The 23,573-nt window shown below is 38.3% G+C and overlaps 1 protein-coding gene across 8 annotated transcripts in view; it reads left to right on the forward strand.

The window, feature by feature from the left end:
* Positions 1-23,573, forward strand: part of LOC117219772 (uncharacterized) — a 536,896-nt gene that overhangs the window by 221,952 nt on the left and 291,371 nt on the right. For all 8 annotated transcript variants that reach the window (XR_013033574.1, XM_076522477.1, XM_076522476.1 and 5 more), the window contains exons 3-4: positions 5,862-5,942; positions 16,789-17,011. Coding sequence is in view for 7 of the 8 variants with exons in the window: in XM_076522477.1 (XP_076378592.1) it covers positions 5,862-5,942; positions 16,789-17,011 (304 nt within the window). In the remaining variant the exon portion in view is untranslated. The remainder of the gene's footprint in view (positions 1-5,861; positions 5,943-16,788; positions 17,012-23,573) is intronic.

A 23,573-nucleotide genomic window follows, 5' to 3' on the forward strand; every position in this document is an offset into this window, starting at 1 on the left:
ACCCGTGTCCGGCAAATAATGGAGAAAGTATAATTCCGCCGGCACGGAACTGCAATTGAAGAATGCAATTCCGTTAACGGCGCGTTCCGTCGGCGATCGCGTCCATCTTTGCTGAAATTGTTCATATTTAATCGGAGGTCCCGCGAAAATGCGCACCATGAAAATTCGCGTCTTCCCATTCACCGGTCCGCGTTGCGCCCCCGCGGCTGTTATCGATCTATTTTTTTTCTCTTTTCACCCACCCCCGCCGCAGCTTCCAACTCTCAGCCGGCAGGCGATCTCCGACGCAGAATAAAATCAGTACGAAAGTTTTCGTTTTCCCGGCGCGAACGGCGTGTTGCGGAAATAATGATGTTCCCTCGCCGGAATAAAACTTCTCGGGCTCGCGCGTTTCCTCCAATTTTGCCGGCAATTCCGGTGCCGAGCGTCTGCCGCTCTCTGTACAACGGCGTCCAAAAATATTTGATCGCCGCCGGAGAAACGGGGACCGTGGAACGAAAAGGAAACGGAAGAGGAAGAAGATGATGATGCGCGGCAGCTTCTTTTGCTTCGTGGCTTTTAGATTGTCTTTTCTTCGGCGAGATTCTGAGCTGCGCCGATGCAACCGTCGAGCTTTTAACGCGACCATTATTGTACGCTCGACTGAAGATTTTCCTCTGGAAATTTGCGATGGAAATTTGTAATTCGTGACAGCATTGTCATCTATCGTCATTTTTTCCTGATTCCATGTTCTTCTTCTTATTATTATTATCATTATTGTTATTATTTTTATCATTATTATTATCATTATTATTGTTATCATTATTATTATTATTACTATCATTAATTATTATTATTAATTGTCAAGGTTATTAATTATTACTATTTTTCCCCTCGCTATAAAAACAAAAGAAGATTCTCACTACTATTTCTATCATTATTATTATCATTATTACTGTTATCATAATAATAGTTATTATTATTACCGTTAAAATTACTAATATTATCACTATCATTAATTATTATTATTAATTATCAATATTATTAATTATTACTATTTTTCCCTTCGCTATAAAAACACAGAAAGATTATCACAATTATTTTTATCATTATTATTATCATTATCACTGTTATCATTGCTAATATTATCACTATTATTAATTATTATCATTAATTATCAGTGTTATTAATTATTACTATTCTTCCCCTCGCCATAAAAACAAAAAAAGATTATCACAATTATTTTTTTCATTATTATTATCATTATTACTGTTATCATAATTATTATTATCATTATTATCGTTATCATTACCAATATTATCAATATTATTAATTATTATTATTTTTCCGTTCGCTATAAAAACGGAATAAAATTATCCCTATTATTGTTATCATTATTATCATTACCATAATCATTATTACCATCATCACTTAAAATTAACCAATGCGGCACGTGCAAACGAAAGATCGAAAGGGATTAATTCGAGCGCCGGTTTGTCCGAAGCCGCGGAAGCGTGGACCGCTGCGCGCAGCGTCTTTCGCGAGCAGAGCGATCAAAGCGCAATCGATTATTGATCGGTGCGCGGCCGATTGATGTCGGTTGAGAGCACCGGCGAGATTGGCTCTCTCGACGACAGTCATCGACGATGGTACAAATGCCTTTGCCACCCACGAATTCCCCTTGAATCCATCGAGAAAGGCCGCGCTCGCTTGGGCAAAGCGATATAGTATATATATGTATGCAGCGTTCGCGAGCCGCGTCGCGTGATTAATCAGCGAAAAACCGGAAGATCGATACACCCGCGGTGACTCCGCGGATCGCGTCGCGCATAAATGCATCGCTGAAACGGAACGGGTTCTTCTCGCGCGGCGTTGTCGAAATCGATCCCACGGACAAGCGGCGATGCTCGCCGGATCTAATTACAACCACGTCCACCGTGGGCTCCTCTTAATTGATTAATACGCCGGATCTAGGCGGCGTACAAGCAATCGTCGTAGAGGTTTCCAGAGCGAGCCGGCAATTTTAATTGAGATAAATACGCGCGAACACAGCGGCCGGTATCGGCACTTCTGCACCGCGAACGTAATTACAAGCGACTGCATCGGCGCACGGACTGCACCGCCGTCGCCGCCGCCGCCGCCGCGATAATATACAGGCTTTATCACGGACGCCGATCCGCGGATGATTATTATTAATTAGCCGCGGGCCCCGTAATTACACGTTTCCTGACTGGAGATCCAGCTTCGGCGATGCCGGCGTCGTCGTCGTCGTCGTCGCCGTCGTTACCGGCGAAATATATTTACTTTACGCGGCGGGCATTAAATCACGGGAACAAGTGTCCCGGCCTCGACAAACCGAGAAACAAATTCCAGTTTGCGCTTGACCGGCTGCACTTGTCCCGATCATCTTTTTTGCCAGCCGGGCCCGATAACGCGACGGGAAACACGGCGCACGGTTCTCTCTATGTCTCTCACAGAGAACGAAAAACAAAATGATCGTCGAGTACGATTTCTCCGAAAATCGGTGTATCGTTGCTGCGTCTACCAAGCTGCTGAATTCGTATGCGGTGACGATAGACTGGATTTTATGGATTTGTGCGAACAAAACTGGTGGATTAAAGAATTTGTTCACGTTATTGCGTTATCATCGATTCGTTAGATTTATTAGGTAAAGAAGTACGTTGAACTTAGAAATTATGACAGATTTTTAGAGGATTTTATATTATAATAGGTCTTTTTAGGAATTTAAATGGAAATTTAATTTATAACAGATTTTCTTTTTTTTTTATAGGATTTTATATTATAATAGATCTTTTTAGGAGTTTAAATAGTAATTCAATCTATAACAGATTTTTTTTATAGGATTTTATATTATAATAGATCTTTTTAGGAATTTCAATGGAAATTTAATTTATAATAGATTTTTTTATAGGATTTTATATTATAATAGAACTTTTTAGGGATTTAAATAGAAATTTAATTTATAATAGATTTTTTTATAGGATTTTATATTCTAATAGATCTTTTTAGGAATTTAAATAGAAATTTAATTTATAATAGATTTTTTATAGAAGTTTCAAATATAATAGACCTTTTTTTAGTAATTTAAATAGAAATTTAATTTATAACTGATTTTAATAGGATTTTAAATTATAACAGATTTTCGGAGGACCTTAAATTATAATAGATTTTTGTACGAATTTAATTAAAAATTTAATTTATAAGAGATTTTTATAGAACTTCAAATTATAACAGATCTTCATAGGATTTTCAATTATAACAGATTTTTATAAGACTCTAAATTACAACAGATTTTCATAAGATTTTAATTTATATCAGAGATTTTCACAGGACCTTAACTTATACAGCAGATTTTTTCAGAAAATACAAATACAAATGTAAATTGTAACACATTTGCATAGAACTTGAAATTCCGACAGATTCTCCATATTATCGCGTAGCATTCGAAGATATTGCGAAATTATCTGGCAGGTTGTTAATTGCCCGACCACACGAATCGCGTTCGCGTACGGCGATTTTATTAATTTATGCCGCGCGTTGCCGGGCGCCAGAACGTGCGTTACGGTTTATCTGTACGAGGGCAAGCACTCACGATATCGGAGTCGTCATACGAATGAAATATAAATATTGCGCCCGTAATATGGCGGAGAACTGAATCGATGTTTGCGTAATCGCGGGCCGGGACACTCGACTTCATCTTTCCGATATGCAGGCGACAGGGAGCTGCCGCAACCGACGAAAATAGTTGTTGTCGAGGCGCGCCTCGCGAAAACGATAATTTCGCATTAACGTCGGTGAGCGATCAGCAAACCGTCTGTGTGACCTCAAAAGCTCTGGCCAAAATGATTTTATTCCTTTCCGTGGGAACGAGACGGATGCCGTTATTTACTATAATTTTGACAAAAATGCACGGCATAAAATTATTTATGGTTCGTTCGAATAATAATATTTGTATATTATATTTATATATAGTAATAATATTTATATATTATATTTACATATAATAATAATAATAATAATATGTATATACTATATTTACATATAATAATAATAATAATATGTATATACTATATTTACATATAATAATAATAATAATATGTATATACTATATTTACATATAATAATAATAATAATAATATGTATATACTATATTTACATATAATATTTATATGTTATTATATATATTTATATATATTATTGCATTTATATATTATTACATATATTTATATATATTATTATATTTATATATTAACATAATACAATAATAAAATATAATAATATCCTCAAATTTTTGAATTATTCTTTCAATTTGCATCGACCACCAAGTTCGTAATAATTTTCAATAATAGTTATCAATAACAGTTGAATTTTTAATATTAGTATAATTTAATTTATAATTATTAATGTATAATTTAATTTAATATTCTCTTTAATACTCTCCAATTTTGTTCACCTAAATGTTTCCACTTGTCAAATGTCAAACGGCGGCAATCCGGTCGCAAAAAAAAGATTAAACGCGTCATACAAATGCCATTTATTTTACGGAAAGCTCTGTCGAAGAAGCTCGAGAAAGACACCCAGTTAACTTTTCGTCACGGTTGCTGTTGTACGAGAGCACAGAAGGCTGGCGAAGCGACGCGTCGTCGTACTATACGCAGGGAAAGGTGACTATCCTCCTGAAACGCATGTTCTGTGAATAATCGTTTGATCCGTCTACCGAAGATATTCATTTTCCAATAATTTCAACCAGACACCGTGTAATTCACGGCGGCCGGAGAGCGGCTTTTATTTTCAGGAGCGTAATTATAGTACTAGCTTGCCAGCGACTCTCGGTAACTCGAAATTATTTGCAATTGAAAGTCGATACGTTGATGTCGGCGGTGTTATTTACGCCTCGCTGCCGTGACTCCCGGATAAAGGATTACGATTTCGTGGGAACACGGGCTGCGTTAATTGCGAGCCGCGCGATGCAGAGACGCAAAAAATGCTAATGCGAGAAACTAATGTTTCGGCGCGCTCAAATCTTTAATGTACGATTTTTTAAGACCGAGTCCAGTTATTTTCGCGATAAATGCACAGACCTGCGGATTAAACGATAAGAAACACTCCAGTTTATTCGGCAAAATGGGAATTCTCAAATAATAATAATAATGTATTTTTGTCGAAAGTGCCAAGATTTGCAACATTCGCCAACAGTTCGTGAACAAAATCGATGAGAGAATTACGACGACTTAAAGCCCACCTAATTTTCTGTAAATTATATTTAATTATCTGATTTACACAGATACACATGTCATACGTGATATTTATTTAAAATATAATTTACAGAAATGCACAAATATTTCCTGCAAAATTTATATAAAATGTAATTTACATAAATGCATATGTCGTATGCAAGATTCATATAAAATATAATTAAAACGAGTACATATACCCGTAATTACTATAATTATACTATATTATACTCGTAATTACTATAATTATACCATATTATACTCGTAATTACTATAATTATACTATATTATACTATACTATAACATATAATTTAAACAAATACATATATTATCACACGTAAAATTGCTATAAAAAGAAATTGCTATAATTTACGCGAACACATTCATCGCGTGCAAATGGCATAGAAATGTAATTCCCAAAAACCACAGAAGAATGATCGAAGCTTACCTTCTGTGTTCGGGTCCCGGCGGACCCAGGGATCGCGCGGCGGGGGTTAATCACCGACCGACGAAAGATCGGCATAGTCCAATGCACTTTGCACTCGATAAAGTAGACGCGGCAGGGTTCTTAGATAGCCGGTTGGCTTCCGATCAGCGGCTGAGCTAACGATAATTCTGTTTTCGCAGGGCTTCCAGCGTCCGCGGACCCGATTCGCCCCTGAGCTCGGATCTGGCGCTTGATAAGCCTCGCCCCATACCATCACCCAGGTAAGTCCATTCGGCCGTGTAACCCTTTCTCACCTTTACAGCCCAATGGGAAAGAACCTCGACCTCGATTTCCCGCGTAATAAACTCGGGTTAATTGGAAAACTTGCGCGGCTAGGCATCGAAGGACTTCCTCCTCTCCTCGCGGCACGGGCTTTTCATCCTCTGAAGGGCTTCGACCTATATATCTCGGGGAGATGCCGGGCTCTCGATAATACGTGCTAATTGAAATCATCGGAGAAAGAGGCCCCCGATACCCGGGGATTTCGTGCCTCGAAACCGCCCCGATCCGATCGAAATTGACGCCCTTCGTCCGTTGCCGTTCTCGAACCTAATCGAACCACTTAGACGTAGCAATATTTATTCGGACATGCTTTTTAAACAGTATAATTTCTTTCGAAACTGCACTGAATTATTTGGATCCTTTTTTTAATGTTGAGAGATTAGTTTACTGTGCAATGACTGAGATATTGCAATTTATAGCTCTGCAATATATTCATATATAATATTAATTTATATTTTATATATTATAATATTGTTATATAATATAGAGTATGTAAATATATACCCTGCTGAGTTATGTCAAGGTATTTTCTTTCGAAACTGCACTGAATTATTTGGATCCTTTTTTTAATGTTGAGAGATTAGTTTACTGTGCAATGACTGAGATATTGCAATTTATAGCTCTGCAATATATTCATATATAATATTAATTTATATTTTATATATTATAATATTGTTATATAATATAGAGTATGTAAATATATACCCTGCTGAGTTATGTCAAGGTATTTTCTTTCGAAACTGCACTGAATTATTAGGATCCTTTTTTTAATGTTGAGAGATTAGTTTACTGTGAAATGACTGAGATACTACAATTTATATAGCTGCAATATATTAATATATAATATTAATTTATATTTTATATATTATAATATTGTTATATAATATAGAGTATGTAAATATATATCCTGCAGAGTTATGTCAAGGTATTTTCTTTCAAAATTGCATCGAATGATTCGAATTCTTTTTTAATGTTAAAAAGACCAGTTTGCTGTGCAGTGACTGAAATACTGCAGTTTATGGCTGCTATATATTAATACATAATATTAATATTTTATATTTAATACTTAATATTTATATATTATAATATTATTATATAATATAGAGTATATAAATATGTACTCTGCAGAGTTATGTGAAGGTATTTTCTTCCAAAATTGCATTAATGATTTGGATCTTTTTTTAATGTTAAAAAGACTAGTTTGTTATATTAATATATAAAATTAATTTATACAATATATATTATAATATTATTATGCAATATAAAATATATAAATATATTCTCTGCAGTTCAATTATTACAAGACTGCGGATCTTTATGAAAATACAAAAATTGCATCGATTGCTCTCCAAATTATTTATTACACGCTCGAACTAACGCAACAACGTTCTTGCTTTCCTTCCACTTCCGCGCCGTTTTAATTGTTACCGACTCATTTTCACCGTAAACGCGTGAAATCCGCGGTTCAATCGTCCCGCGTCCAGTAACTCGGCCTATTAACCTCGAGCACCAATTAATCGCCGGAAGAACGGTTCACTTTCGCGAGCGAAAACTCGACTAAATACCATCTACTTCTACCATCGCCGCCATTGTGGCGTTCCGAAAGCGTCGGAAAAATCGGTGCCCGCGTAAAAATGAAATTCCAGGAGCGGCCGTAGGGGGGACAGAAAGCTAATCTGTACTTTTTCACGCTCATTTGCATACCTTAATTAGACGGCGTAGGGTGGTCGGGGGGTTGGTCGGCGCTCGAATCGCGGGCACGCTTTGCGTTTCCGGCTCGCGATTTTCGTGTCCTCGGCGGTCGTTTCTCTTTCCGGCGTGGCGCTCGCGTCGGACAAAGTGAATCCGCGCGAGCACGGGCGAAAAATAAAGGAGAGAAACCGTACGGCCACTCGATAGCAAGTGGTTTTTATCCGGCATAGGGGCGCGAGGATGAATCCGGCCGCGGCCGCGCGGAGTCTGAGGCGCGCGCGGCGAGGGGTTGGAAGGGGGGGATGTTCCGGGGTCGGTTCTGTTCGGTTCGTCGCCGGCTAAGGGGCTCGAAATACCACGTGTCGGCGAGGAAATAAAATAGGGGTTCTCTCGGTGTGCACGGGGAACGGTTATTGTGTTGCCACAGGCTTATCGAACGTCAAGACTCCGTCGAGGGGTGAATCTCGTCGGGGTTGAAGGTACGAGGCCCGGTAAAAATAGAAGTTTTCCTGGACGAGCACGGGAAGCACGGTTTATTAGTGGCTTCGACGGGCACATACGGGCGGGAGAATTGTTTCAGAATAGAATGATTCGCGACACGGGAAAAGGTAACAACGGAATCGCTGAAACACGGATTTCCCGTGACGACGGGGCTTCGGTCTCTCACGGTACGTTTCATTCGGGGATTACCGGCTTACGAAACTATTTCTGTCCTTATGAGGTAGTACAGCTGTAGCAGAAATAATACTATGCGTCTGTCCACACTCTGTTTGCCACGACGCAAGGGTTTATTCGAGATTAATTACTTTACACTGTATGTATCGTTGAATTACTTAGCTATGTTATTGAATTGTTTGATAGCAATTCGAATAACTCAACGATACAGTAGTCAAGAGAAATAGTAATTCAAATAGCAATTCAAATAGGTAATTCAAATAGTTCAATAATACAATAGTAGTTCAAAGAATTCAATAATAGTTGAATGACGCAATAATAATTCGAATAGTTCAATGATACGATAGTAATTCAAGTCGCTCAATACTACGATAATAATTCAAATAATTCAATCATAGTTGAATGACACAGCAATAATTCAAATAGTTTAATAATTCGATAGTAATTCGAATAGTTGAATAATTCAGTAATAACTCAAATGGTTCAATAATTCGATAGTAATTCAAATAGTTGAATAATAGTTGAATGACAGAATAATAACTCAAATAGTTCAATAATTCGGTAGTAATTCAAATAGTTCAATTATTCGATAGCAATTCAAATAGTTCAATAATTCGATAGCAATTCAAATAGTTCAATAATTTGATAATAATTCAAATAGTTCAATAATTCGATAGCAATTCAAATAGTTCAATAATTCGATGATAATTCAAATAGTTCAATTATTCGATAGCAATTCAAATAGTTCAATAATTCGATAATAATTCAAATAGTTCAACAATACAATAGTAATTCAAATAGTTCAATAATTCGATAGTAATTCGAATAGTTCAACAATACAATAGTAATTCAAATAGTTCAATAATTCGATAGTAAATCAAATAGTTCAACAATAGTTGAATAATTCAGTAATAATTCAAATAGTTCAATAATACGATAGTAATTCAAACAGTTCAATGATACAATAGTAATTCAAATACTTCAATAACAAAATATTAATTCAAATAATTCAATAACACTTGAATAATACAATAATCCATCCGGGATTAATAATATAGTACAATGATTGCACAATTCTATCGCATTCGCACACAAAACGGACTCGGTTGGCACGAAGCTGAGACATCAGAGATTCGGATGATCGTGGTTCCGCTGTATTATGCACCAAAAACGGCACGCGATTGTTATCCAAATATCCTTGAAACCCGCAGAAGCTTCGAAACAGCCGCGTCTGCATCGCGGCGTGAAGCACTCGCCGGGGATTGGATTCACGTTTTGTTTCCGTCGTACGGCGGTAAATCAGTTCTCTCTCCAGTAATTAATCTTCGCTATTTACCGAAATCACCGAGCGACGGGTGTTCCCGCCAGTTTCGGAACGCGGAAAACCAGTCCATCGCGCGATCAACAGCGCGGCGCGCCGGCATTTCCGCCGAAATTCTCCGCGAGTTACTTGCGCGATCGTTCTGGCCGCGTGCTCGCGTCGTTTGCATACTTGCCGAGCTATTTGCGTTCATCAATTTGAACAGTGCTACGAGCAGGTCAGTTAGTTGCGGAATAGTTCGGCCGTGCGGTGTTATCCAGCGGTGTTGCCCTCTCGGCCACCTTATCCCCCGTGTATGTATATATCTGTGCCGGTTTCTTCCTCTCTTCGTCCTCTGCCGCCCTCTTCGGATGCGTCTCGCCGGTCCTCGACCGCTGATTTCGTGCATTTACGGCATAGAAGTTTGTTAGACGTTGAGAAACTACGGTGGCGTTTGATATATTTTAGTGGGAGGTATGAGAGAGAAATGAATAGATAACAATAAATAGTAATAAATAAATAAGATAATAGTTGTAGTGTAATTGTAAAATAACTTGTGTGAGATAAGATGAATTAAATTTCAATTATTGTTCAGATTTTAAATGTTCATTAATTGGAGCCTTTGGACGTATGAATTAATTGAAGCCATTATAGAAATATGAATTGGAACCATTATATTCGTATGAATTGAAACCATCATATACATATAAATTGAAACCATCATATGCACGTAAATTAAAATCATCATATACATATGAATTGAAACCATCATCTATATGAATTGAAACATATGAATTGAAACCATCATCTATATGAATTGAAACCATCAAATACATAAATTGAAACCATTATATAATATGAATTGAAACCATCATATAATATGAATTGAAACCATCATACATATGAATTGAAATCATCAAATACATATGAATTGAAACCATCATATACATATGAATTGAAACCATCATATACATATGAATTGAAACCGTCATATAATACGAATTGAAACCATCATATACATATAAATTGAAACCATCATATACATATGAATTGAAACCATCATCTATATTAATTGAAACCATCATCTATATGAATTGAAACCATCATTTCAAAAATACAAATAAAATAAGCCAACTCGAACGTAATTAGAATTACGACGAGCTATCTTAAAGCGGCCGGGGAAAACTATACTAAAATCAAACGTAATTCGCGTATTACGCAATCGTCGAAGCTAATCGAACATTCTATTATCGGGGCCTAGATGAAAATCGATTTGCGGTAATGCTCGCGGGCATAAACTCGCCTGGCAATCTGCTTCGACGCGTTCGCGAGTCTCTCACCGACACGACGAAACATTAATTGCACGATGGGCAAAAGCATCAGCGCGTACGTACGTGTTTGTATATCGTAAAAATCGCCGTTGTAAAAGCGGGCCCCGCGTTTCTATAATAAACGTCGAATTTATAGGAACCCTCCCCGTATCCACGTTGCAGCCTTTATATACGTCGTCGGCGCGCCGGCGCGGTTTATTTCATCGCATTAAATTTTATAACTTGCCGAACCCGATTCAAACTTTTACGGCGATTCGCTGTAAATGATAAGATACACTTTATGTACTCTCGCGCCGGAATAGAAATAGATCGTGGCGAAAGATTGCCCGTGTCCGCGGCTGAAATTTACGCTGCCCTAAAAGCTCCGTAAACTCCGCCGTTCTTTAATTAAAACGTAATTACCGGTATCGGAGTGCGCTGCGCGGAATTTCATTTCATGCCGCGGCGAAACAAAATTGCTCTATCACAGTAATATATGTGTTTGGAAAGTGAGATATCGCTGGGAAATCTGCTGGCAAAATGCTGACAATTGTGTCGAGCATTCAAGCTGATTGAATAGGGTGATATTGGCAAGAAATCGGCAGTAAAAATCGCGACAATTATGCCGATAAACTGGAGATTTCCTGCACTTATAATTACAAGAAAATGGCTGTTCGTAATTTGAGATTAAAAACACTCAATAATGTCCATATATATATATTAGTATTATATATAATTTAGTAAAATATTATCAGTATTATATATAATTTAATAAAATTATTAGTATTTATATAATTTAGTAAAATTATTAGTATTATATATAATTTAATAAAATTATTAGTATTTATATAATTTAGTAAAATATTATTAGTATTATATATAATTTACTAAAGTTATTAAAAAAATAAATACCTACTAGCTTCGACGTACTAAAATTGCTGAAGAAATAATGAAAATTCTATAATGCCTTTGCAACAAATGCAGACAATTCTTATTTACAATAAAGATCCGCAGTTTAGCGATTCCTAGACTGCACTTATGACAACACCAATACGCGTTTTCATACAAAAATGAAATATCAAATTTTAAATATAAAATCCTGAATAAATAAGAAAAATTTAACAATGTGTCAATGTAACGACAATGTGTAACATAGTGTTACGCTATATTCTCGTTTTATTAAATCGACTAAAAGAAGCAATTTATTCTTATTTAATTTCTGTTTCTCGCAGCCGTCTCGGTTAATTGTTGTCCCGCACGAATGTCCGTCCAGCGATTAGGGTGCCGCGGCACAGCGCGGCGAATCTGCGGCTGGTTACATCGCGGACTCGCTCGGCTCAAAGAAGCGGCGCGGATCGTGTCAGGTCCGCGCGAAGGATGGAAATTACGGCGGTGACATAGACGAAGAATCGTTTAAGTGCCTTTGTCAGCGTCTAGACTGTTAGTTGGTCAGCTTTCCGGTTGCCCAACGGCGCATTGATTCCACGTGTCCGACATATGTAACGCGTTAGGGTGATGTCAGCTTACGTCGCGCGAGCCGTGTCACGCGGCCCGTTGCGGAGCTTTTAACCTGATTAACCCCTTAATGCACAGTTTTTTTGAAAAAGGCCGGTCGAAAAAAATCAATTTTTTTAATGTAAAAAATGAACAATTTAGAACGTTGTCTCGGCAAGAAAATGACAAAAACACAAAAATAATCCAAATTTTTATTGCAATTTTGGATTTTGATAACATTGCAGAAAATAGTCGAATATTGTAATATTACACGCACACACACATCGACTTTTTTTATCTTTCTTTTCGAATTCCCATTTCAGAATAAACATTATTATCAGTAAAAATATTTATTTACACTTTTAAAACATAAATAATAACAATGCTAGTATTTATAATATTTATTATTATATTTATATATATTATTATTTATATTTTATTTTACATTATATTTTAGTAAAATATATATTGATAAACGAGCGAATCAGAATCTGAATATGAATACGCTGTCGGCAAGCGGCTCGCAAGAAAGAGACAAGTCGTAAGTGATAAGTAGAAAAAGGATATATTTTATACTTGAATAAGTAAGTGTTATAGCTTACAATCCCATAATAAATGATAAATATCAATAAAACGATTGGTTTTTTTTGCTTTCACATTGTTATTTTCAATTCTCGATTGCATTCGAGTGTGAAAAATTATAGCAACATAAAGTACAACGCCGCTCGAATTATCTCGTGCGTGCACAGTTTGGCCAGTTTAGCGCGCTCGAGTTAACTCGAGCGTGCACGTTAAGGGGTTAACCGGGAAATTTTCGCGTCGAGCCTCGGATCGGAGCCCGTCTCGGGCCGAAAGTTCGCGGTTCGTTCGGATTCTTTCGAAGCGTTTGACCGGCGATCGCGACCAGCAGCTGTTTCAGAGCAAATTCGTCGAAGCCGATCGTGATCGTAAAAAGCGCGGAGAATTTCGTGCTCGCTGAATTTCGCGGCGGGAAAACTTTACCTTCGAACTGCTCGGAGAAATTCTATCGAGAGTTTATAATTTATCGCCGCGCTCTCCTGTCGATTATGCGCGCGCTCCGCTTGCACGAGTCTCGGATTAATCGGGCTCGTACCGCATAATTCCGCTTTGACGATCAAGAGACGATTGCGTAAGAGACACTTGTTACGCGGCCGAAAGGGTGCAGTTAGCGTGCTCCCGTTTCTAAAGTGCAGCCGCGATGCTTCGCCCGATCGAAATTGCTGCGCCGCCGAAATTGGGAAAACCGTGAATCGCGTAACGGAAAATGAAACACCGCTTCTATACAGGGTGTCTTCGCATAATATTGATATTGTAAATAATTATGTACATAATGATATACATATTTATGATTTAATATTGATCATTTATGACGAACGAGCGATAGCAATCGCAATTTCAATTCATTTGTCGACTTTCGATACTCGCAGGCTTATGAAAACGTGAACGTGAAACACGGACTATTCGTGCTAGCGTTATTTTTAGATTAAAAAATCGATGTACATTGTCGCTACTATCTATCCTCAAATATATTCGCAGTATTTGGTGCACAGTTTTCAGTGTTTTACTATGTGTGTACATTACTGTGACGCGTGGATATGAAAACGTCTAAAGCAAGGGCCCGCTAGAATAGCTTCACTAGACTGAATCATGCGCCAAAATGGGTCATGCGAAGGTATGGTTTCTTTGCGTTACGCTTTTTAATGAAATTCGTGCTTTAGCAGATGCAATATTTTGAGAAACGTAAAGGCACAAGTTAAAGAATGATCGATGTAGCTCGAGTTGTCAATTTATCGGCGGATAAAAAGGTCCTGTTTTCTCTGTTCAAAGCTCGCCTCTCAGAGGCGAAAAGGCGTCAAAGAAGCCTCGGTAATAACTACGCTTATCCCATATTCATTAGAACGAAAGCTATAGTTTCTTTGCATCGAGCGAAAAGAGGGGAAGCGCGCGAGCGGAGACACGGTTGATAAACTATGGATCGGCTGGATACGGAGCGGGCGAAATTTCGTTGAATGGGGAATCAAGCTCGAGAAAGTTACGGCACGTTTTAATAAGTGAAGGTAATGAACAAGTTTCCCTGCAGAAGTACACTAATTGACTGCGGAAAGGGCATTACGTGTTAATCACAATCCTGAAGTTTCGCGTCGTTAACGGGGCGCACGGTTGCGAAACATTTTTGCTCGTCTGCGCCAACGCTCCCTGAAAAAGCGAGAGAGAGGGAGAGAGAGAGGGGGGAGCAAAAAGGGTTGAACCGCGTTCCCCGCCTTTTTTAATCTTAATGGCGGGTGTCTGTCGCGGAAATTCAACTAGAGTTAATCCAATTCCGCGGGCGTCGTTTTTGCTTCATCTGTCGGCGCAGCTTTTAGCCCGTTGTGACCACATCAAGAAGCTGTCGCTAGAAATTTTAGGGAAATCCTCGACCCGGTACATTCGACTGCAATTCTATTAATCGATTAAAAGCCGGCCGTTTCGTGCGTGCCGTTTCCTTGTTCAGCTTTTTATTCGCCCGTTGAACGCGCAACACACCGTGCTCCGAACGTCAATTTGAATTGATTTGCGGAACATTGAATGGTCTTTTAACAATTTTAATGCCTGCAATTGAAACAGTGAATTTATGTTTTCAGATTAATTTAGCATGAGTTGGTCGAGTTGGCATAGTCTTGCAGTTATCGTAATAATTGAAATTATTGAATATATATATATATATATATATATATATATATATTGAAATTAGAAAATTAAATGTACACAGTACTAACATTTTTATAAAAGTATAAAATCAAATACACAATTATATATTCTAAAAATTACCGATTTCGAAGCTAGATTTTTATTTCCATTATTTTTATTTTTATTCTCATCTTTATATTTAAGTTTACATTTAATAATTCGCATATTCCATCAAAGATCTGTTATCTACTCTAAATAAATATATATATAATATTATAGTACATCGACCCATCGAAAGTGCATTCTTACGACAAAATTAGAGGTTCATTGTTCGCGCTCGCGATTAATAAATCGGCAAAACCGCTCGCAATTAATCGTCCCGCCGCGGCGCGATTATGTTCCTCGGTCCTCCCTTTGTTACCCGTCGTTTCCGCATCAAGCCCGGATCGCGAAAGCGTTTCCAATTGCAAAGAAGACGCATGCCCGCAATGACTCACGAACGAGCGAATTTTAAACACTCGCGGCGTTCCGCCGAAACACTCGGCGAAAGATAATTTATCGGCCGGCCGGCTAAGCGTAAATCACGTTTTAACGTCGTTACCGGGTAACGCGCGTTCCGCGACTACGTTATCCGATCAAACGCTGTTTTCGTCCGTCGCCGTGTAATAAATTCGATTGTATCCGATCGAGCGCCGCGCGGCATACAAATTGTCCGGCAACGCTCGCGACAGTTTCACCGCGCGAATTAATCGCGAGGTTGATTCGATTCGCCCCCTCCCCTCCCCCTCGGAGAAGAATAGCGAACGAGTTGTATGCCGTGTATAGGATCGTTAACGAAAGACATTTAATTTTCTCGCGATTCCGGGGTGAGATAACCGTGACGAATCGACGGGGTTTAGGACAATAGACGGTTTTTAACAATGCTATTCAATTACGCGAAGTCGGCTGCGCCCGTTGTGAATTATTCATCGCGCGTACGTCATTACTGTATTTAATAACTGTCTAATCCTTTTTCTATTTCACCGTATTTCATGCATTTGGAGCAAGCTGCATTATTCTGAATGATTTGCGTTGTCATTGGATCGCCGATTCTTCTGCGAATTCTCATTTTTCTCGATTGTTTCATGAAAATAAAATAGGAATAAAATATCTCGAGCTAACGTTAAAATACAATTTTTATTATATATTATTAATACCGACGTGATTTAAAATTGCTCTAATTCGCACGCATGGCCTAAATTCGCAAGCAATAATTATGTATTAATAATTATTTATTAGATGCTAAAACAGGGGACGTTATTCCTTAATTAAAAAACACCCTCTGCTAAAATAAAATTAAAAACTCTGCTGCACATATTTTGTTGCTAAATACAGCTTTGTTGTTGCTTACTGCAAGATTGCGTACAAATGATGCAATCATCGATGAGTCACGGACTCACCCCTCGAATATTGACTCGACGACGGATAAAAAGGTGTCTGCTAGCTGGGTGGCTTACCGATAACGCGATTGCATCGCGAAAAGCGACTACGAGGGTGCACTATCGTCGGTGGCAAGATATCTGCTGCCGTCGCAACCCCCGCGATTCCAACCCCTAAGCGAAGCTAACGCTTTACCGACTGTTGCAGACAAATTCACCCCCTGTACGGCGAGAAAGCGGGGCTGCTGGGCTACTGCGACCCGGTCGGTAACGCGGAAAATTTCCCGCCAGCCCCTAACATCGTCGTCGAGGGCGGTCGAATCGAGTTCGTGCGCCCCTCGCAAGATGGCACCACCACACCCCGTAGGAACACCATGTCCAGAGGATCGCAGACCTTCAACGAGGAGTCCGAGAAGTCTGATCCGGCGAAGGTAAGTCCGTTTCACCTTGTTTCCATCGGTCGTTCAACCCTTTCGCGGAGAAATAATTATTGCAAATCATTTTTTGTCCTGAGCTTTTATGGTTTATAAGTGTCTTTGATAGAAGTGTATAAATGTATTTATGTTTCATATAAATGTACAAATATATTTATATTTAATACTTTTATATTTCGTAAATATATAAATATATTATATTTATAGTACATATTTTTATATTTCATAAATCTATAAATATATTTATATTGCAAATTTTCATATTTCATAAATCTATAAATATATTTATATTGCATATTTTTATATTGCAAATTTTTATATTTCATAAATCTATAAATATATTTATATTGCATATTTTTATATTTCATAAATCTATAAATATATTTATATTTCATGTTTTTATATTTCGTAAAGTTTAAAAATCTTCTGAATAACAGCACTTATATACCGTTTAACCCTTTATACCTATATTTACTTAATTTATGTTAACCCCTTGCCCTATTTCGACGAGTCCGACTCGTAAAAATTCCTACTAATAACTTATTGATTACAGACGTTATTATAACCTTTAAAAATGAAATAAAATTTCTCATGTCATCAATATTTAAGCATTCAAGTAAATTTTCTAAGAACTCATCGCAATCGAAAAATTTCTAATCGCAATAACTGCGAAAAAACTGAAATATCAAGGGATTAATATATACTGAAAGTAACCGATCGGTCCACTAATTAAAGTAATTACTAACTAATACCTAGTGATCGAAATAATGAATAGTAATTAAAATAACTTCTCGAAGAAGCAACGTCAGAAATAGAAGCAACAAAATGGCCGACGCAAGAACAGAGGATTCGCCATTCAAGGCGTAACTTCGCCTCGCATTTTAATTATGATTAAACTATCCCGGCAAGCACCGAACGGCTGAACAAATAATTAATTGAATTTCTGAAAACGCAATTTGCCCTATTTGCGTCCCGACATCAAAGGTATCCATTCGCGCCACTCGGCCATGAATTCGCTTACGCGAGTTCCCGCGGCGTTAGGGTGGTCGCGCGCGCGCTGATTTTTGCCGAACCCTTTAAGCCCTTCATGTTGTATTCATTAGACGCGTCGCGTAATAGAATAAGTCGTAACGTGTGAAGCGCTTTAGCAAGCATCTAGGAGCCCGAATCGAGGCAGCTCGTTAGTTTCCGATTAAAATATCCCGTCAAAGTTCCGCGCTCCTTTCAGCCACGACTAACAATGCGCGGTAATTATATCACGTTCTTTTTTTTTTCTTTTTTTACGCACCGGCAGAGGACGTTCATTAAATCCCGGAATTGCCTTTCCCGTTCGTTACACTCTCCGTTCTGGGTTATTGAAACATTTCAATAACCACGGAGTTTGTTGCGCCTCGCCGGCGGAAACTTTATTTGTCGCCTCGAGTTCGATTGTCCCCGCACGCCGTTCAACTTTTACTGCCGCTGATAAAAAATACCGTGAGATCCGACGTGATCTCAGACGTGCGTAATATACCGTTCCACGTTTCCCTGCTGTCCAAACAGAAGCGTTTCCAAAGCTTGAGCGACGCAGTGCCCGGCTGTTGCCGAGAGCAAGTTTTCTTCTTTATTTTTTAATTGAAATATTCCGGCCACAGAAATTCTCTCAGTTTTCATGCTTCTCGTTTGATTTAAAAAAAAAGGTGTACGATTCGAATAGCTTTCATGTTCGATGTCGAGAATCGACTGAACAAATGAATTGTTCTTTGAGGTTCTCCGAGGATGCAATTTTGCTTGAACATTTTATGTTATTCTAATAACAGTTTGCTCCGAGAACGATGGAATTTATTTTCGAAGAATGCAATTAGGGTTCGTTGATTTTTAAAAACAGGTTTATTTCAATTTCATTCGATTCGTGAAATTGTAATCTTTTTTAAACTGATTTAAAAATCGTAATTCAAGCTTTAACATATCAATCTGTCAAGAAGACAATCATTTTACATTCTTGAAAACCTATTTCCTGAATAAAAATACTGAACAATAGTACACTATTTTATTAGTTATTTCTGTTCTTCTTGTACAGTATTTTCTATTTCATACAAAATACACGGAGAATAATTTTGAATTCTACACAATCTTGCATTTAATTTTGTAACATCTTTCAATGTCCATAAATAAGTCAGACGATCAAAAATATTTCAAAAAACAAGTATAAACATTTTGCCTCCGTTTGAGCCAGTAAGCTTCGTCCGACGAGTATACTCGTCACGGTAGAGAAGTGGCAGCATTTTCTGTCATGACGAGTATGCTAACTGGTTAATACTATCTCGTCTGTTCGGTAAAAATTCGAGGGCCGATTTTAAATCGCAAGACACCGGGTCCAATTATCCTTATCGAGTATGTCGCTCACGGGGCGCCGGGACGGTTTAATAAAATCGTCTTCGATGAAATCTGTCGCGGCCATTAACTCTTTGACAAATCGTGTTCGCCGGCTACGAAAATTTGATCCCGAAGCTCCTCGGGCCCCGGCTGCATACAGCCGTCTGATGGAAAAGTGCGCGCGGATTCCCGGCGAACCCTTTAACCCTTCATGTTGTATTCATTAGACGTAATTGATTTTCTCGATAGGGCGCAGTAGGATTTCCATATTAAATTGGAGCGCGGGACCGTTCTCTCTCTCTCTCTCGGCTCGGCTCGCGCGTCGATACGCGACGATTATTCCGAAATTAACGACGTCCCGTGTCGTGTCGCGGCTGCGACGTCCGTAATTCTAACGACTTAACCCTTTGTCCGATCGGAGCCGCTCGTTTTCCGTCGCTCGGGGCTCGAATTGCACAACTGCGGCTGGTCGGCGAACCGAACGCTGCAACGTCGGCCAACAAATCGGACGTTTCGCCACGGTTTCGCGTTCGGTCGATCGAAAACGCTTCGTCGGTTCGATTCGATGCAGTTCGATTCTTCGCAATTTTCCTTTTGCTTGTGAACAAAAGTGGACGATTTGGGAAGAGGAGGTACGATTATTCGAGCCTCCGTTGTTAGTTATGGTTGTTGATCGTTGACAATTATGAAAACGAGGTGCAAGGCTCGATTAATCGTATCTGTTTTTCCCGAGGAGGAAAAAATTGTGCGTTTTTGTTCATCAGCTGAAGGAAAATTGGGGAGAAATTACTTCAATTATTATTCATTTATGTTATGAATATTATTTATTTGAAACTGGAAATTCTTGGAGAATAGAAATCTCTTTTCATCTCTTGAAATCTCCAGTGAAGATGGAATTTTTTCGCTAGTTCGATTAAAAAGACTTGCTCGAAGGCTTCTTTGGAAATGTATTGGCTTTGCTAAAAGTGTTTTTATTGTGCAGAAATATTTATATCGCGTTCAACAATTATAGATAAAAGGTTATCTATTTATTTACTATTTTCATTTATTTCGTTTACTGTTTTCATTCATTTAGTTTACTATTTTCATTCATTTAGTTTACTATTTTCTTTCATTTAGTTTACTATTTTCATTCATTTAGTTTACTGTTTTCATTCATTTAGTTTACTATTTTCATTTCTTTAGTTTACTGTTTTCATTCATTTAGTTTACTATTTTCATTCATTTAGTTTACTGTTTTCATTCATTTAGTTTACTATTTTCATTTGTTTAGTTTACTGTTTTCATTCATTTAGTTTACTATTTTCATTCATTTAGTTTACTGTTTTCATTCATTTAGTTTACTATTTTCATTCATTTAGTTTATTATTTTCTATCGTTTCTATCGTTTCTATTGTTTCTATTGCACACGTTAATATTGTTCAAAACGCACCAATTCGGATGACATTTAAAGTCGATTTCCTCGAAAACGAAGCCTCCCACGCAATCTCGTTATTCTCGATTTTCGTCCTATTTCGTAGAATCGACCCGTCCCAATTTGTGCCACTAATTATGAAACGCCCCACATATTCGTACAATGGGAAAGATCCCGCGATCGTTCGACAAGACGTGATTCCATCTTCCCGGACGATCGAACAGCGGCACATAACGCGGAAGAATGCTTCAGACGCGATTGAAAGTCTGACGAAATCCTCTTTCGAAACGGCTCGTCCGACCTTTCCAAAGAAGCCCGCAGATGCGTTTTTCCGGCGAAGCCTCTAGAACCGTCGCGGTGTCGTCACCCGGCATTTGCATACAATTAATCAAACGTCGTTCATCGTCGCGCACGTTCCAGGCTGATTGCGTCCCGAGAGCCCGGGTCCGCGGACGAATTTTTAGCGGAGCGGTGCGAAGCGGTGCGAAGCGTTGCGGAGCGGAGATTAGGGGGTCGTCGCCGTTGAACATTTGAATGCGATCTTCGCCCGGGACGCAATTTCGTTTGACGCCAATAAGAACGGGTCTTTTAATTACGGGTTTAGCCGGCTTTTATATACGGCCGGCGGTCCGAAAAATTTCATTTTAGGATTGTTAGACGCCGCCGCGGTTGTTATTAAGTCCATTATGTCGGCGTGTTAACTGGATATCCTCGTGGAAATTGCGTTTCCCGTTTCGGCCACGGTGGCTGGCCCGGTCATTACCGAGTTATTAAAGCTGTTTTATTGGACCGCGACGCGGTTCGTCGGATTGCCGGCCGATTTTTCGGGGATCGAGACCTTCGTTGGATGCATGGTGGACAATGTTCGTCACGGGATTATGCCAAATCGGCGTAGAATGAATTTAGATGGAATTTTTTTGTTCAAGAGGAGACTGCGGATTTTATGCATTTATGGTAAATAATCGGTAGATGTGTTTTAGAAGAACGGAAATGTTAAAATAATTTAAGGGCGTGTATGTATTATTTTTTGCTCGCTGAAATTATTAAAGGAAGAAAATCATTTTTGTTTGACTCGGTTGAAGATAGTATAACGATGTTATCAAATTCTTTTATGTCTTCACAATTTTATGTTGCAGTCATTCATTTTGTCCCTCAATTCATGAAATCCGCAGTTGTTGTTTAGCTGCAGTTGTTATTTATCGAGTATATATTTCAATTGATCTATAATTACTTGATTAAACGAAGGAAGAAATTATCAATTAATTTAATTATACATGAATCGTTCGTTCTGATTTTGTACACTCAGTGTGTACGATCAAATTATTTATTATGCTATCGTATTATTATATATTATGATATTATTGTATTATTATATTATTATATTATTATATTATTATATTATTATATTATTATATTATTATATTATTATATTATTATATTATTATATTATTATATTATTATATTATTATACTATCACTAGAATCACGCCATTTTATTAAAATCAAATACTCCCTTATTCCAAAGTCCGAATTTTGTGCTACATATTCATTTTCCTCGAATGGTATCGGAGAAACTTCGATAACGTGATTGCACAAACTCCGCGTTTTTTCGCTTCTCTTTCTCTTTCTCTGTTTTTTACAAAATCAACGAGATTTCTTGCACTCTCGCGGCGAATTCGCGGAGCGAACTACAGCTGTAAATGGAGGAACGGTTTTACGGTCGCTGCGTGGGCAGGGCGAATAGTTCGAGCGCTTCTTTTTTGTACAGGCGAGCGAATTAATTTTAATTACGTGCGGTCTACGCGTGGCTCGGCCGTGCAAAAAACCCGGGACGAATAAAACAACGAGACGCATAACCACCGAGGCTCGCGCTCGTGCGTGGCCACGGTTTACTTTTGTGTTATTTTTCTGTAACTACCGCGGCGGCGGAAGAGAGTGAGAGAGAGAGAGAGAGAGAGAGAGAGAGAGAGAGCTGGCTTAAATTTCAAGGCAGCCGCAGCGAGGAAGAGCCGAAGGAAAATTTCATTTTCCAGCAGACAAATATCGCGTTTCAATTTTCCATTAAATTTCGCGTCGATCACATTGCTGCGTTCGATGCGGCTCGATTGTTCCGTATTTCCTTCGGTTCCGGTGGTTTCCGCGTTTTTCCTGGTTGCGAACGATGCAAATTTTTGCACGGTCTCTCTGTTCCGTTGATCAATGTCTGCGGAATGGAATTATTACGAAAACAATTTGCAACAGCGATCTCGTGTTGAACAGGAAGTAATTTAGTATTAATTCCTAAAGAACCGTCGACGTTTAATATTCACTGTTTGATATTTTTAGTTGTAAATACTGAGAATATCGCGGTTTCATGGTCGGTGCCATGGAAATCGTACTAAATTTTTATGTTACAATTGTCTTTTAACGATTCCGCTCGGAGATCCATAAAACTTCGCAATTTCATAGTCGGTGCTCATCGAGATCCCATTAAATCTTTAATTTACAACTGTTAAATGTAACCGGAGTTACACGGCGATTTTACAGCGCGATTCAAAAGCGACGTTTCAAGGCTATTATGCACGAACATTAAAATACTATATATATTTTTTGGTGAAATTATTGACGGAGCAATTGGTTAAATTTTTAATCGTTTAAAATGTTAGATCATTCGATCACGACGAGTATACTCGTCGCGCGTAAAGAGCTGCGACCATCGGCTGGTTAAATTGTAATTTTAGTGAGAACAAAAACGTATTCTCAAATTTCAAGATTTTTAGGATATTCTTCGCTTCTCCGCGACGAGTATACT

The sequence above is a fragment of the Megalopta genalis genome, chromosome 5 (genome assembly GCF_051020955.1).
Source record: "Megalopta genalis isolate 19385.01 chromosome 5, iyMegGena1_principal, whole genome shotgun sequence".
Classification (NCBI taxonomy): domain Eukaryota; kingdom Metazoa; phylum Arthropoda; class Insecta; order Hymenoptera; family Halictidae; genus Megalopta; species Megalopta genalis.